This window comes from Malania oleifera, chromosome 2 (assembly GCF_029873635.1).
Source record: "Malania oleifera isolate guangnan ecotype guangnan chromosome 2, ASM2987363v1, whole genome shotgun sequence".
NCBI lineage: Eukaryota > Viridiplantae > Streptophyta > Magnoliopsida > Santalales > Ximeniaceae > Malania > Malania oleifera.
In genome coordinates this window covers 15,265,910-15,281,297 of record NC_080418.1, presented here as the reverse complement: position 1 = coordinate 15,281,297, position 15,388 = coordinate 15,265,910, and the positions used below count along the sequence as shown (strand labels likewise).

At 34.6% G+C, this 15,388-nt stretch overlaps 1 protein-coding gene across 2 annotated transcripts; it reads left to right on the top strand.

Annotated features, from left to right (window-relative positions):
* The first annotated feature begins 1,491 nt into the window (after window positions 1–1,491).
* LOC131149546 (uncharacterized) lies at window positions 1,492–13,802 on the top strand. 2 transcript variants are annotated; one of them, XM_058100090.1, is made up of 4 exons: window positions 1,492–1,767; window positions 11,565–11,639; window positions 13,140–13,326; window positions 13,515–13,802. In XM_058100090.1, the coding sequence occupies exons 3-4, from the start codon at window positions 13,156–13,158 to the stop codon at window positions 13,584–13,586; spliced, it is 243 nt and encodes an 80-aa protein (XP_057956073.1). In that variant the 5' UTR covers window positions 1,492–1,767; window positions 11,565–11,639; window positions 13,140–13,155; the 3' UTR covers window positions 13,587–13,802. The 2 variants fall into 2 exon arrangements, with proteins under 2 accessions (XP_057956073.1, XP_057956072.1); XM_058100089.1 differs by lacking the exon at window positions 11,565–11,639 and having other exon boundaries at window positions 1,494–1,767.
* Window positions 13,803–15,388: the final 1,586 nt, after the last annotated feature.

Here is a 15,388-nt window from a genome sequence, read left to right as displayed (position 1 = left end):
ATTCGTCGACGAATTTCAGGCTGCCCCATAACCCCTCTCGGTATTTTCTCGTCGACGAGGCCCTGTATTCGTCGATAAGTTTCCATATGTACTCGTCGACGAAGCCCTGTATTCGTCGACGAGTTCTGGAAATTCCTTGAAATTATTATTATTATTATCTCCAACTATTATTATCTCCAAAATGCGATGTCGTTGATGAACGCGAAGCGTTTTTCGACGAAGTTTACTGCCTCCCTCTGTTCTTGTTTCCATTTTTCCTCTCTCTTTAATATTTAAATATCAGTATTTTTTGGGTTGTTACATGTACAATTAGATAACATTCATCAAATACCAGCCCTAAATATGGACGTACGGGTATATCATATTGATCTGTACTTTCATATATTGCGGAAAAACATAAACATTCATATGAATTCTAGTAGATGTACCAGAGTATCTAACTGTTCCTTACATACATTCATCTGTACTAATTGGTTCAAATTAAAAAACAAACTGACATAATTTATTCTCCTTACCTATTCCTGAAGATAGACTTACCATGATCCTTAAACCATGCCTACAGCGTTCAGAAGATGAAACCCCAGTTTTCCTAAATTTTATCGCGGAGAGAGAGACAATCTCAGAGAGAGAGAGAGAGAGAGAGAGGATCAGAGAGCAAGAGTGGAGGGAATTTGGGTGAAAGAGAGGGTGGGACACAATTTAGAGGAATGGGAAGAGAGAGAAAGATAGAAAACCCTAAGAGAGAGAAAGAGATTATGCAAAAATATGAGCTTTCTCGCAACTTAAAGACCTCAGCCCGCTTGAACTCGTCGACTGTCTGAAATCGTCAACGATTTGGTTTTGTACCAAACTGGGTTCTTATAATATCTCTCCAAAATTCTTCTATACACATGAACTCTAGAAGAATTATGATATAGATGTTCAGCAAATCCGATCAAGTGATAATCTAACAGATTTGTTCACTGAATCTTTGCTTACTACAACAATCAAGAAATTAGTTCATTTCATCGGAATGAGACATCTTAAAGATCTTAGCGGAAAGAGTTAATGTATGGGTGACAACTAAGAGGGAGTGTTAAATATGAATGTTGTCACCCCTTCATCTTTCATTCCTTCATCTTCCACTACCATGTATTGTCCTATAAAAGAGTCATCTCCCTCTCATTTTGTAATGTACAGAAAAATACTTGAAGAGAGTAAACATATAGAAAGAATAAGAGAAAAGAAGAGAAAGAAAAAAGAGATATTTTATATAAAAAATTATCTTATAATTCCTTCCAAAATAGTAAATTTTTTTATTTCATCCATTCGTAAAGTAGATATAAATAAATCATGTAAATTTAGGACTCATTTCTACTTATTTTTCAGCTACTTTATTTTTCTATATTTTTTGGTACACGAATGTACATGCTTAATTTTTCTATATATTTTGGGTACACGAATGGACATGACCCAAATATGTCTTTATGTTAAAACGCTGCGTTGTGCTTCCTTGGTCATTTTATACCATGAAAAAAAAAAAAAAAAAATGCAGATAGAACGGCAGTAGATTCGTCAGAGCCCTAGACCCCTGTTGGACCTCTCTCGCTGCCTGCCACTGCTCCTAGCCTTCCTCGCCTTGTTCGCCGGACATTTCAGGCTTGCTCGTTGACGATCTGGGCTTGAAGGAGGTTCTCTGTTGAAGCAGCCTATTCTCTGTCAAAGGATCAAATCGAAGCTTTTTTCTGTGTTCTCTCTTGAAGGGTCGAAGTATTTGGGTCTTTGCTCGTGAGTCCCCTCTTCTTTTCTCATTTGATGGACCCTTTCTGTTTGATACTGCTTTTCTGTTTTTGAACCCTTTGCTTGGATCCCAAAATTGTCATCGACTAGCCTTGAAGCTTCTTTGACAGGAAATCAAAAAGCACACAGGAACTTGATTACTTGAACGAAAATTCTGGTTTATCTTTGAAGCATTTAATCGTATGTAGCTTAACTTAGTTAACTTGATATTTTGTATGATGAGAAAGAACGCATCTTCAGGAACTTGAATGAAAATTATGTATGTTGTATTAGCTTAACTTAGATTTGTACTTTGAAAAATATTTTTGTATTTTTCTTGGAAGCCTTGGACCATTTTTTGGTTGTTGATGAATGACAAATTTTTTTTTATGAATTTTCTTATATGAGTGCTGTTAATGATTATGCTATTCGTAATTGAGCATGAATGATGCATGTTTCATTTTAAGTTAAAATTTCTTCAATATTTTTCATTTAGAAGGAAAAACATGATTACAGATACATTTTTTATATTAATTAACTAACTTATCCCAGTCATGGTTGTATCCATATTTTTCATGTCTACGTGTTGGCATTGTGTCCTATCTCCCGTGTTCGTATTAGTGCTTCCTTGGGGTAGACTTAGAATGACTTGGACTGAGGTAATTGGAAAAGATTTGCCAGGATTCCATCTTTTTGCAGATTTATATCATACAAAATGAAAAAAAAAAAAAGGAATCATATAACCTATCTAATAGTTTTGGTGTTATTTTTGTTGTATTTCTTTAATATGCATCTGGTTGAGGGATTTTAATAGCAAATAATGGTTTGCTTCTCTATTTTCCATCTTAACACACATACCCACCCACAAGCACATGAAGATATATACTTGCATGTGTACCTGTTTTATTGTGCACTTGTCGGTATTTATATTTTAAACATGATTTGCCCTTCTATACAAATATGTATGTTTGTGTGTTTGTTCATTTGGAATCATTATTTATTTGTGCATGGAGCATAATCCATTGGGGAAGTCTTTGTTAGATGTTATTTTAATATATTTATTGCTAGGGTTGGGTTACGTTTTTTTTTTTGGTACCAATGGTAATTGAGTGTGGACCGTTCCCCCTTTATTTATTTGTTTCTTTTTTTATGTTTTTTCTTGACAAAAGCAATCTAATTGAGAGTTGAGACTAATGAAAGGATCAAGATCTCCACAGCCTGCACAGCAAGATTACTAGTAATAATTTTGAAGAGAATGTTGCACCAGGAAATTTGTCTGTAGTTTGTTGGCGAAGAAGGATTGTCTTTTTTAGGAACTAGAATCAACAAGGTTGCATTCACTTGCTTCAGATGCTTAGAGCTTTGAAAAAAAGAGAGAGAGGGAATGACATCTACAAGATCCTTCTCAATGATATTCTAGGTAGCTTTATAGAATGTGGAATTATGACCATAGGACCAAGAGCTTTCAGAATTTTGATAGGTTTTTGGCTTTTGTTCCCCTAGATGGATTCTAGGTGGTGAATTTCATGTTTTTAGGTTTCTTGAGGAGAAAAAATGGGGAGAAAAATTTAAATCTTGCTGGATTTTGATATATTTATTAGGGATTGTGGTTTGAGGGAATTGCCCCTTGGTGATGCTCTTTTCTCTTGGTGATTGGGAGGATGAGTTTTATAGTCTTTCACAAATAGTTTTTCCTAGAACTGCTTTGATCATTTTGCTGTTTTTATGGAATATTCTAAGGTTAAATAGGGTCTCTCTCCCTTTTGGCTTGAGAATATGTGTCTTGATCATGATTTTTTTCCCTTCTGTATTAAGAGATTCATGGTGGAGGATATTTAAGGGGTTGGGAAGGTTTTAGGTTCATAAGGAAGCCTAAGCGTCTTAAGGAGCCTTTGAAGATCTGGAATAGTTAGTTCTTGGGGATATTAGGTTGTAGAAGGCTGTCATTTTGTGTGATTTGGATGTTTTAGATAGAAAAGAGGAAGGTGTTAGTCTTTTGGAGAGTGAAGAGGCTAAATTGATTTTGTCAAAGAATGAGTTGGAGGATTTGGTTTTCAAAGAAGTGAGGAGTTGGAGGGAAAAGGCTAAATTTAAGTGGGCAAAAGAAGGTGATTGTAACAAAAAAATGTTTCATAGGTTCGCTAATTGGAAGATGAGGAATAACATGACTAGGGAATTGGATTTGGTAGGAGATGGAATTATTTCTGATCCTTTGATTGCAAATGAGATTACTCACTTCTTTTCCAATCTCTATTCAGAGGAGATTTTTTGTAGGGCTATGATTGAGTGTCTTGATTGGAATCCCATTTCTTGGGATCATGTGAGTTGTTTGGAAAGACCTTTGAGGAGGAGGAAGTGAAGGATTTTGTGTTTGTATGGAGAGGAATAACGCTATAGGTCTAGATGGGTTTAATTTGATATATATATATATATATATATATATATTTAAGATTGTTTGGGATGTGGTTAGGATGGATTTGTTAAGGGTCTTTAATGAATTTTATTGTAATGGGATTCTTAACAAAAGCATTGATTCCGCTTTCATCTCTTTGGTGCCTAAGATTAATAGATCTATTAAGATTGCTGATTTTAGGCCTATTAGTTTCATGACTAGTGTGCATAAGATCATTGCTAAATTACTAGATAATAGGTTGAGTGTGGTGTTAGATGATACTATTTCTAAGCTTCTAAGTGCTTTTGCCAGGGTAGGCAGACTGGATTCATTTTGGTTGCTAATAAGATTGTATAGGAGGTTCGTAGGTAGAGGGAGGAGGGCACTTTTTGAAATTGGATTTTGAAAAAGCTTATGATAGAGTAAGCTGGAATTTTTTGGATAAGGTGTTGGCAAGAAAGGGCTTGGGGAGAGATGGAGGACTTGGGTGAGGGGTTGCTTGTCTAATGTTTTCTTCTCAGTCATCGTGAGTTGAGTACTGAATCATGGTTTAGACCGTCAAGAGGTGTTAGACAAGGGGATCCATTATTTCCTTTTTTGTTTGTTTTGGTTGTTGATGTTTGGAGTAGCATGGTGGAGAGGGAGTGATAATAAGTTAGTTAACCGAAAGTGGGTAGGGAGGGGATTTATGCATCCCATCTCTAGTTTGCTGATGATACTATGTTTTTTTTTTGTGACCATAGAGATTCTTTTTTGAACAGCTCGACTCTTCTTCAAATATTGAGAGGTGGGCTTAAAAATAATTTGGGGAAGAGTGGTATAGAAGCCATCAATTTGACTTCTGGTAAGTCTAGTTAGTTGGCTTCATTAGTGGGTTGTGGTCTTTTGAATTGGCCCTTGTCTTATGTAGGTAATCCTAGGCCTGTGATTTTTTGGGATCTGGTGGTAGAAAGAGTTTCTAAGCATTTGGATGGGTGGAAAGGTATGTTATTTTTTTAGGGGGTTGCATTACCCTTATTCAGGCTTGTATTGCTAGTATCCCTCTTTATTATTTGTATGTTTTTAGGATTTCAATGGGATAGCCAGTAAAGTTGAGAAGGCCATACGAGATTTTATTTGGCCCGAGGTTGGGGATTAGAAAGATCATCTTGTTAGTTGGGAGACTGACTGTAGTCTAGGTTGGAGGGGGGTTTGGATCCTAGTATGTTAGTTTCTAAAAACTCTACTTTTTTGGCTAAATGGTTATGGCGAGTTCCCATAGAGGAGTCCTTTTCTTGACATAGACTCATTAAAAGTAAATTTTGTTTGCATGTGAATGGCTAGGATGCTAATTTAGGAATTAGATGTTTTTCGAAAAGCCTGTGGAGGTGTGTTTTTCAAGTCTACCCCCTTTTTGTTTCTCACACTAAGTTTGTCTTGGGTTGTTTCTCATATTCATTTTTGGGAAGACATCTAGGGGGAGTAATACTGCTTTAAATGTATTATTTTCCTTGTCTTTATCATTTGAGTTCAGGTTATAATGAGTTTATTTCCTTCTTTTTGATTTCTGGAGTTCATTCATTTTCCCGGGACTTCAATTTCATACAACTCTTAATGATAGAGAGGTGAAGTTGCCTTTCTTGTTGACGTTCTTGGGGATTTTCTATCTTTCTTTTGGGGTGGATGGATGTTCTTGATCTTTACTCTTTGGGGGTTTATTCTTGCAAAACTTTTGGCGACTACTTGATTAATGCTAATATTTCCTTTTCTCTCATTTTTCAGAAGGCCAAAGTTCCCTCAAAGATCAAGGGTTTTATTTGGTCGGTTGTTCTTAACAGAGTTAACACTGACAATCTTTTATATGGGAGGAGATCTCCAAAGACACTTTCTCCCGATATATGTTTTCTTTGTCTTGATAGTTCTGAAACAGCATCTCATTTGTTTTTGCACTTCTCATTTGCTTTGCAATATATGGAATAAGCTTTTTGGTCTTTTGGGAGAAAATTGGGTGTCTAGAGTCGGTGTTGGATTTGTTAGTTATTTTTTTAGGTTTTTGTAAAAGGAAGGATTCTCATGCTTTGTGGTTGTGTGTGGTTTTTTCAGCTCTGTGGAGTCTACAGATTGTATGAAATGATTAATATATATATAAATATCTTTGTTGTTGGAGAAGATTCATTATTTAGTGTCGCCGTGGTGTGCTTCTGCCGATTGTTTTAAAGGAGTGAGATTTTTTTTTTTTTTTTATTCAGTGGGATTGGTTGGCCCAAAAAGGGAAAAAAACAAAATGGTTAACATCCAATGTGGGGGCCACATTGGGGGAGAGTGGGTTGAATGAAATTTAAGTTTCAGGACTTGGAACTTGGAAGTGAAGCTAGCAAGTTGTCAATCTGCTGGGGATGCGTAACAGAACCAGAATATGTACCAACAGGAAAGATAGCGTCTGGCTGGTTGGGAGAGCGGGTGGTTATGCTTAACAGAACCAGAATATGTACCAACAGGAAAGATAGCATCTGGCTGGTTGGGAGAATGGGTGGTTAGTCCTCAAAACTCTCAGTCAAGTCCTATCATAATCTGGTTCTTATTGGCAGGAAGAGGGCAAAGCAATTTCCTTGCAGGGCCTTCTGGAAAGCAGGAGCTCCTAAATAGGTGGCTTCCTTTGCTTGGGAAGTGCTTTGGGAAGTCATACTCATAGGGTTACTTTAGGTCCTTAGGAGAAGAGGAGTTATCTTGGAGCCTGTTTGGTGTCATTTCTGTTTTTTATTTTTATTTTTGCGTAGTGAAGAAACAGAATATAAAATTGCATTTGTTTATGTTGCTAGTTTCTTATTTATGTTTTTAGTTTTCAGCTGTTTGCAGAAAAACTAAAAACATGATTTTATAGTTCAGTTGTTAAAATTTTAATATATAGAAATGGTATTTTTTGGATTAACTCATCATTTTATCCACAGTTTGTAATTAAAATTAATAAAATGATAATATCAATTACTGAATATATTTATTATTTTTTAATTATCATGTACAATAATATTGTTATTGTTAAGTGAATTTTGAAAATATAGCAATTAAGTAAAATAATTATAATAATTTTTATTTTAATTATACAACGACAACAAGCCTCAAGTCCCCATTAGGTGGGGTTGGCCACATGAATCCTTTTTCGCCAATTCATCCGATCAAGAGCAATTTCCTCTATTAGATTAAGGGCTTTTAAATCCTTTCTCACAACCTCATTTTAAGTTATTTTAAGCCTACTCCTATCCCTTTTCATGTCAGACACAATAACTAACTTACTTCTCCTTACAGGTGCTCTACGAGGCCTGCGTTTCACATGCCCAAACCATCAAAGCCGCCCCTCCCTTATCTTGTTTTCAATTGGTGCTATGCCTAAATTATTATGTATATGTTAATTTCTTACTTTATCTTTTAATGTTAAACTACTCATCCACCTTAACATTCACATCTCAGCAACTTTTATTTTTTGTACGTGTTTTTTAGTTGCCCAACATTCTGAGCTATAAAACATAGCTGACCTTATAGCTGTTTAATAAAACTTTCCTTTTAATTTTAAGGGTATTCTATGATCATACAACACACCTAACACACTCCTCCATTTTACCCAACCTGTTTTATTTCTATGTATTGCATCTTCTTCAATATCCCCTTCAAGTTGCATAATAGATCCAATATATCTAAATCTATTAGTGCTACCAATCTCTTGATTATCAAGTTTAATCTTTTCTCTATGGCTATTCCTTGCAGTACCGAAGTTACATTTCATATATTCTTTCTTATTCCTACTTATCCTGAACTCTTTAGACTCTAATGTGTCTCTCCAAAGTTCTAGCTTAGATTCCACTCCTACTATCATTAATCAACATGATATCATCCACAAACAACATACACCAAGGGATCTCATTTTGGATATTCTAGTTAGTTCATCAATTACTAAAGTAAAAAGGTAAGGACTCAAAGTAGAACTTTGATGTGCACCTACTGTGATTGGAAAATCTCTAGACTCACCTCCTACAGTCCCTAACACTAGTCACTACTCTATCATATATATCCTTAATGACATCTATATATCTACTACAAAATTTCCTCTTTTTTAAGACCCACCAAAAAACTTCCCTATGTACTCTATCATAAGCTTTCTCTAGGTCAATAAAAACCATATGCGAGTTCCTTTTCTTTTCCCTAAACTTTTCCATTAAACTTCTTAAAAGATAAATAGTTTTTGTTGTTGATCCCTCATGCATAAAACCTAATTGATTTTCTGAATTCTTTGTTTCTAATCTTATTCTATGTTCAATTACCTTTTTCCATAATTTCATCGTATGACTCATAATCTTAGCTCTATGATAGTTATTACAGTTTTAAATATTGTTTTGTTTTTGTGCAAAGGTACTAATGTATTTTTCCTCCATTCTTATGGCATTTTCTTGGTTTTTATAATAGTGTTGAATAGATAAGTTAGCCAATTAATTCCCCTTAAACATTCCCAAACTTCAATTGGTATTTTATCTGATCGTATAGATTTCCCACTTTTCATCATTTGGGCATGTTTAGTTTGTTTTAGTTGGTTAATGATACGGATTTTGATAGGCTTGTTTTGGTTAATGATACGGGTTTTGTTAGTTATTTGTAATTTCCTTGTGACATATTTGTAACCACGGTTTTCCTCTGCCAGAAGTGAGGGCTATCATAAAATGACTCTAATTTTGTGAATAAATCTTCTATTTTTAGTCTTATCCTCATTTGTCACATTCAAGTTCAATCTTTCATTTTAGTTTTCATTAAACAACTTATAAAAGTATCTCTTCCACTTCTCATTTATGTCTTCTTCTCTAATTAAGACATTATCATTCTCCTCCTTAATACATTTTACATCATCTAAATCTTTGTATTTTTTTTTTCTAGCTCTATCAAGTTTAAAATGTCTTTTTCTTCTTTTGTATCTAGTTTAGTATATAACGTATCATAAGCTCTATCTTTAGCTTCACGAGTAGTCTTTTTTGCATTTTTTCTTGCTTCTTTATATTTTTCAAGATTTTCTATATTTCTACAATTTTTTCATATTTTATATCAATTTCTTTTTGTCCTAACAAGTTTTTGGACTCATCTAAAACCTCTTTTGCTATGCTTATGATAGAATTTTTCATTCTATTCTAAACAGTATTTGCATCAACCTTATCACCTACTGTCCAATCATACTCTTTGATCATTTTATCTTTAAATTTTACTATATCATCTCCCTTCCACCAGCTAGTTCTCTTGCGTTGATTTATGCCACTCCATCTCTTCATTTTTTTATATGTATATCTAATACTAAGACTCTATGTTGTGTAGCCAAACTTTCACCTGGAATAAACTTTACAATCCTTACAAGATAGACAATCCCCATTCTTAGTTAAAAAGAAATCTATTTGACTTTTATTATACCTACTCTTGAAGGTTATTAAGTGTGCTTCTCTTTTTATAAAGCAAGTATTCAATATAACCAAATCATAAGACATGGCAATTCTAAGAATCTATAACCGACCTCATTTTAATTGTAGTATCTTTTATTTGTATTATTTTGCACTTTTATTATTTAAATCATATTTAAAAAATATTATTTGATTTAAAGACAAAATAATAAATTTTTAATTAAAATTTTAGTGTTTTTTTGTTGTACAAACATTAACCAAATAGGTTACTGGTTTCTGGTTTTTGGTTTTTAGTTTCGTTTTTTTATAATCTTTACTGCTGCTAAGTAAGGGATCTTTGGAGGGCTTATGTGGCTGTGCATGCTTGGATTGTGCCTTGCAGTGCTTCAGCTTTCCTCAGTTGTTGGAAGATGAAGGCTCAAAAGCGAAGCACTAGGGGAGCGGGATTGGGTGATGCAGAGTTTATGTCTGCATCTGGAGGATTAGTAGAGTTTCTGAGGGAAAGTAATTTTCCATACAAAACTAAAGGATTATTTCATGCCTGCTATTCTTGTGGAGCTCTGGGAATTTTACTCCAGATCACTACTTTTGAACTTATTGTTACTGTTTAGTTTTGTGTGGTTTTTGTGCTCAAGCTGGCACCCCTTGATGCCCCTTTAATTTAGAACTCTTATGTTGAACCTTGTTCATGAATCCTTTTCTTTTTATTTTTTAAAAAAAATCCCAGAATAATTGAAACATTATATGTAGTGGTGGATCAGGCTGCAGGGGTGTGCAGGGGATGGGGTGGTGTTTGGTTGTCAGTGGCAAGGGAGGGAAGTGAGGAACTTTGAAAGACCATGGAAGCCCAATTTTAAGTATTTGTAATATAAAAATCTTAATTGGTGTGTGCAAACAACATCAACAACAACAACAACAACAAGCCTGAACTCCCAATAAAGTCAGTTACATGAATCCTGTTTCACCAATTCACTCGATTAAGAGCGTTTTCCTCTATTAGATTAAGGGCTGTTAAATCCTTCCTCACTACCTCATTCTAAGTTATTTCAGGTCTATCCTACCTCTTTTCATGCCGGAAACAATAACTAAATTACTCCTCTTCACAAGTGTTTTATGAGGCTTGAGTTTCAAATGCCCAAACCAGTGTGTCAAAGTTTAAATCCTGATATTTTCAATTTCTATAGCTTTCCGTCCTACCCATTTCGTATCTTGAAGGTAGATTAAGTTAGTTTTCTTTCTAAATATTATTTTCCCTATTTTATACTTTTTCCCCGTAAGAGTCCGTATGTTTCAAGTTGCTAATTTAATCTTAGTTTCTTGTTCTAACTTGTTAATGCTTTCCCTTTTATATTGACTTAGTCTTATTCCCTTGACCTAGGTGAATTTGGTAAGAAAATATTTAGATACTTTCTCTTGGCCCCTCAATAGAAAATTGTGCTCGGGCCTATAATTTATGTATATTCGTGCATACAGCAAGCCTGAAGATGTGGTTCTTTCTAAGGATGGAGTTAGGGAGGCTAGGGCCCCTGACATATTGTTGACCTCTTTGGCTCTGTTCCCTTGTAGGTTGATTCTAAAATATTCACTGGTGTTTTCAAGTCCACAAAGATTATACTTTTTAATTTCTAATAAATGGTTAGCATAGTTTGTTCCTATGTCTTTGAAATCCAGAAAGTTAACGAAACTTTATACTTGCAAGTAAAGTTCTCTTCTTTGTTGCACATATTGTTCCGACTTTATTTTTAATTTAATATCATATAGAGTCTCATTTTGGGAGCAAATTATTGTCTTGAAGGTGAGTCTTCACAACAACAAAACCAAGCCTCAGTCCCACTAAGTGGGGTCGGCTATATGAATCCTTTTTCGCCAATTTATGCGATCATGGACCATTTCTTTTGATAGATTCAAGGATATTAAATCCTTACTCACTATCTCTTCCCAAGTTATTTTAGGTCTACCCCTACCCTTTTTACTGCCCCCCACAGTAACTAAGTTATTCTTCTTCACAGGTGCACTATAAGGCCTACGTTGCAAGTGTCCATACCATCTGAGTCGTCCCTCCCTTATCTTATCTTCTATAGAAGGTACACCTAACTTACCACGAATATGTTCATTCCTTAATTTATCTTTCAATGTTATACCACTCATCCATCTAAGCATCCTCATATCGGCACCTTTTACTTTTTGGATATTATGTTTCTTTGTTGCCCAACATTTTGATTCATATAGCATAGCTGGTCTTATAGCTGTCCTATAAAACTTCCCTTTCAATTTTAAGGGTATTCTACGATCACATAGAACACTTGAAGCACTTCTCCATTTTAACCAACCTGCTTTAACTCTATGCATTACATCATCTTCAATTTTTCCTTCAGCTTGCATAATAGATCCAAGGTATCGAAATCTACCTTTACTATTTATTTCTTTATCATCAAGTTTAACTTTGTCTCCAATATTCCTCCTATCATTACTAAAATTACATTTCATATATGCTGTTTTATTTCTACTTATCTTAAAGCCTCTAGATTCCAAAGCTTCTCTCCATAATTCTAACTCAGCCTCTACTCCATCCCTAGTTTCGTCAATTAATACAATATCATCTGCAAACAACATATACCATGAAACCTCCTTTTGAATACTCTTAGTCAATTGGTCCATCATTAAAGCAAAAAGATAAGGACTCAAAGCAGATACTTGATGTACACCTATGGTAATTGGAAATTCTCTAGTTTCTCCATCTATAGTCTTTACACTAGTCTTCACAAGAGAACATTTATTTATTTCATGTTTTCATGCTTTAGGTAGAATAGGTGGTATCTCTCTCTCTCTCTGTCTCTTGTGCAGCAGGATATACTTTTTAAGTTTTCCCATTAGGAATTATGGATTGGGAAATTTCCCTTCTTCTGTCTTCTTTGGCTTCTCTCTCCTGTTGCAGGATATATATTTCTTCTTTCGATTCTTCCGTTGATTGTAGAATTAACTTTAGTGTTTAATGTTGGACGGCTTGAGAAGAGAGAGGAATAGAAGAAAATAAAGAGAATATAGTGAGCATAGAAGAAGAAAGGAGAAAGAGGAAAGAGGAAGGAGACTGAACGTAGGAGGGAGAGAGACGGAGAGAATCTTGATTTTCAATTTTACAAGGGTTCTAACTGTACAATACTCATAAATAGACTATTCGGCACCTCCACATTTAAAAAGTGGAACAAATAATTACAAAGAAACTCCTAAAGAACTGAAATACCTAGAGCTAAATTAACCAAAATTTCCAAAGCTAAAATGTTACTCTTAATTTCTAAATATATAGTTACAGATTCAAAATATAAGCACCAGAAGTTCTTCAATGGTGATGCTCCATCATTGTAGGGGATTTTTTTTTATTTTATTTTTCCATTCCTTTATAGGAAGTGGGTGTTTTGTGTTCATTCAATAGGAACTGGCTTGGATGGATTATGATTTGGTAGGATTGTGTTGGTTGAGGGGGGTCCCCAAAAACTTACTGTTATCTCAATTTTTTGGGACACTTCTCTCTGTTTCTGGTTCTTCTCAAGAATTGAATTTGACATCCTTGTGCTTGTCACGTGCAGTTGGAACAACGGAGTAATGGGACGAAAAGGTGGTGGACTTTATATTAACCCCAAGAAATTTAGGTCACTCCACAAACCTTGCACGAAGGAAATGATTTCATTTCTCAACTGCTTGGCTCTAAACCAGGGCAATGGTGAAAAGTGTGTCAGGCACAAGGAACTTTTGGGAGCTTGCATTGATTCTCAGGTGATTGGAACTTGATGTTTTGCTGTAGATTTTGTACACTATTCTTATGTTTTTCTGTAGATTTTGTACAGTATTCTTAGTGTTTTCCTTGAATTTAGTATATTTCTATTACAAGTATAAAAAATTCCATCTGTTCTCTGTGACTATTAATTCAGTTTAAAGCTTTATCTTGTTTGACATTGTCGCAGGCTGGCAAAAACAAAAAGCCCGGGGGAACCATTAATTACCACTTGCAGAGGCTGCTTAGGAGAAGCAGGTAGCTGGGTCTTTTCAATGAAGTGCTTCTTGACTTGTATTCGAGTGCATGATGCGATTCACCTGCACATGCTGTGCGGAAGCGGGAAGTGTTGTGGGTTGTGCAATGAACTTATGCTCCATTTCACTATTCATTTTTCTCATTTATATTTGAGGACCTGATGTGATCAGGCATAAATAATTATTCAAACAAAATTAGTGTAGCTGTGAGCTATTTTCAATGATCCCTGAAGTCGATTGTGCTCTGCCTTAAATGATTGAAAGTAGAGCACCAATGTCTTGAGGCATCTTGTTCAATACGGGTCAAGGGTCTTTGTGGTGGGTTTCGGTAATTAGAGCAGAGTTTGAAGTAGAGCACATTTGTTTGGATAAGCCAAAAAGAGTTCTCATGGCCCTTGGCATGTATTAGAGGAGTTTTGAGTTTTGACATACTGCAAACCCAGCACAGCCACTATGTGAACATGCCATTTGGTGGGTAGGCCTCACTGGGGACGGCGGAATAGAAATTGGATTAGGAATCTTAGCCATTCTCATTCGAAGAGTGAAAACTGTTTAATTCCATTTGTTGTGCTTGGATCATTTATGTTAAAATTAAAATCATTAGGGCATAAGTTGTGTTTTGAGAATCTGTGTTCGGGCTTTAGGCTTGAATTTGAGTAAAAATTCACAAGACTCAATATGAAGATTCATTTTTCTCATTTGTATTGCTATTTCACTGGTGAAAATTTATGGGAGTTATTGTATGTGGGTTGTCTCAAACATTTGGTTCCATTTATATTCCTCCCTACATTTTCATTTTCAAAAATTTACTTAATATTTAGTGAGCAAGAATGGAGTGGAAATGAAAAATTATATCGGGTAAAGGCTCTCACTTTCCCGGTTTGTTAAAAAAATAGGGACCTTTCCCTAAGATCTTAAAATTTTTCATTGATTTCTCCCAAAGTTTTGAAAATAACATAAGACCTCTTTTAAGGTTTATCAAAAAAATACAAATATTTTTTTTAAAAAATTGTCTTTTTGGCAAGATATAAAAGGAGATTTGTGTCATTTTGTTAAATTTTAAGAAAGGTTTTTATCATTCTTGAAATCTCAAGGGGGGGAGGTTCTACAAATTTTTTAATTAGAAGTTAATGTCTTTTTATCAAATCTCAAAAAATGTCAACGCCTATTGTTCAAAATAAAATTATAAGGATTAATATTATTCATTTTTTACATATCAAGTAATTAGACCAAAGGCATTATAAGTCGTGTATGGTTTGGAATGGAGGGCAACCAGCCATGGTCAACAAACAAGTTATTGACTTGGATGAACTTTCTGTAGACAGCACACCTGCTTTTATGTTTCTCTGCCTAGTCGTAGTTGGTTGTGTTTGTAATGTTGTTTTGTTCTGTGTTGGTGCAACTGGTGTTCCCGTTTGGTGTCATCTTGTCTAGAATTATGTCTTAAGACTATCAACATCAAGAAATAAGTAAATCACCAAATCAGATTAAAGAAAACATTCTCAAGAATGATGGGTTACCCCCCAAAATATCACAAATTATTTGTCAAACTACAATTCAAATTGAACATGTATAAATTATAATTTGTTTATTCAATAATCCACCACAAATAGTTCAATCCACTTTGGCATGTCTACCTGATTATTTTTCATTGCATTTACTTTCATTTAATATTTTAAAAAGCTACCTTAGCTTCTACCTTGTTTGATACTTAGGCATATTTTCGTATGTCTAAATGGAATTAAACAAGAGAATAATGGAATAAAATTTATATTACAAAATATAAAATTATGAAGTCATTTCTATT

Coding starts and splice junctions, on each gene's coding strand:
- LOC131149546 (XM_058100090.1), top strand. CDS start 13,156: ATGGGACGAAAAGGTGGTGGACTTTATATTAACCCCAAGAAATTTAGG. Junction 13,327..13,514: donor GAGCTTGCATTGATTCTCAG/GTGATTGGAACT, acceptor ACATTGTCGCAG/GCTGGCAAAAACAAAAAGCC.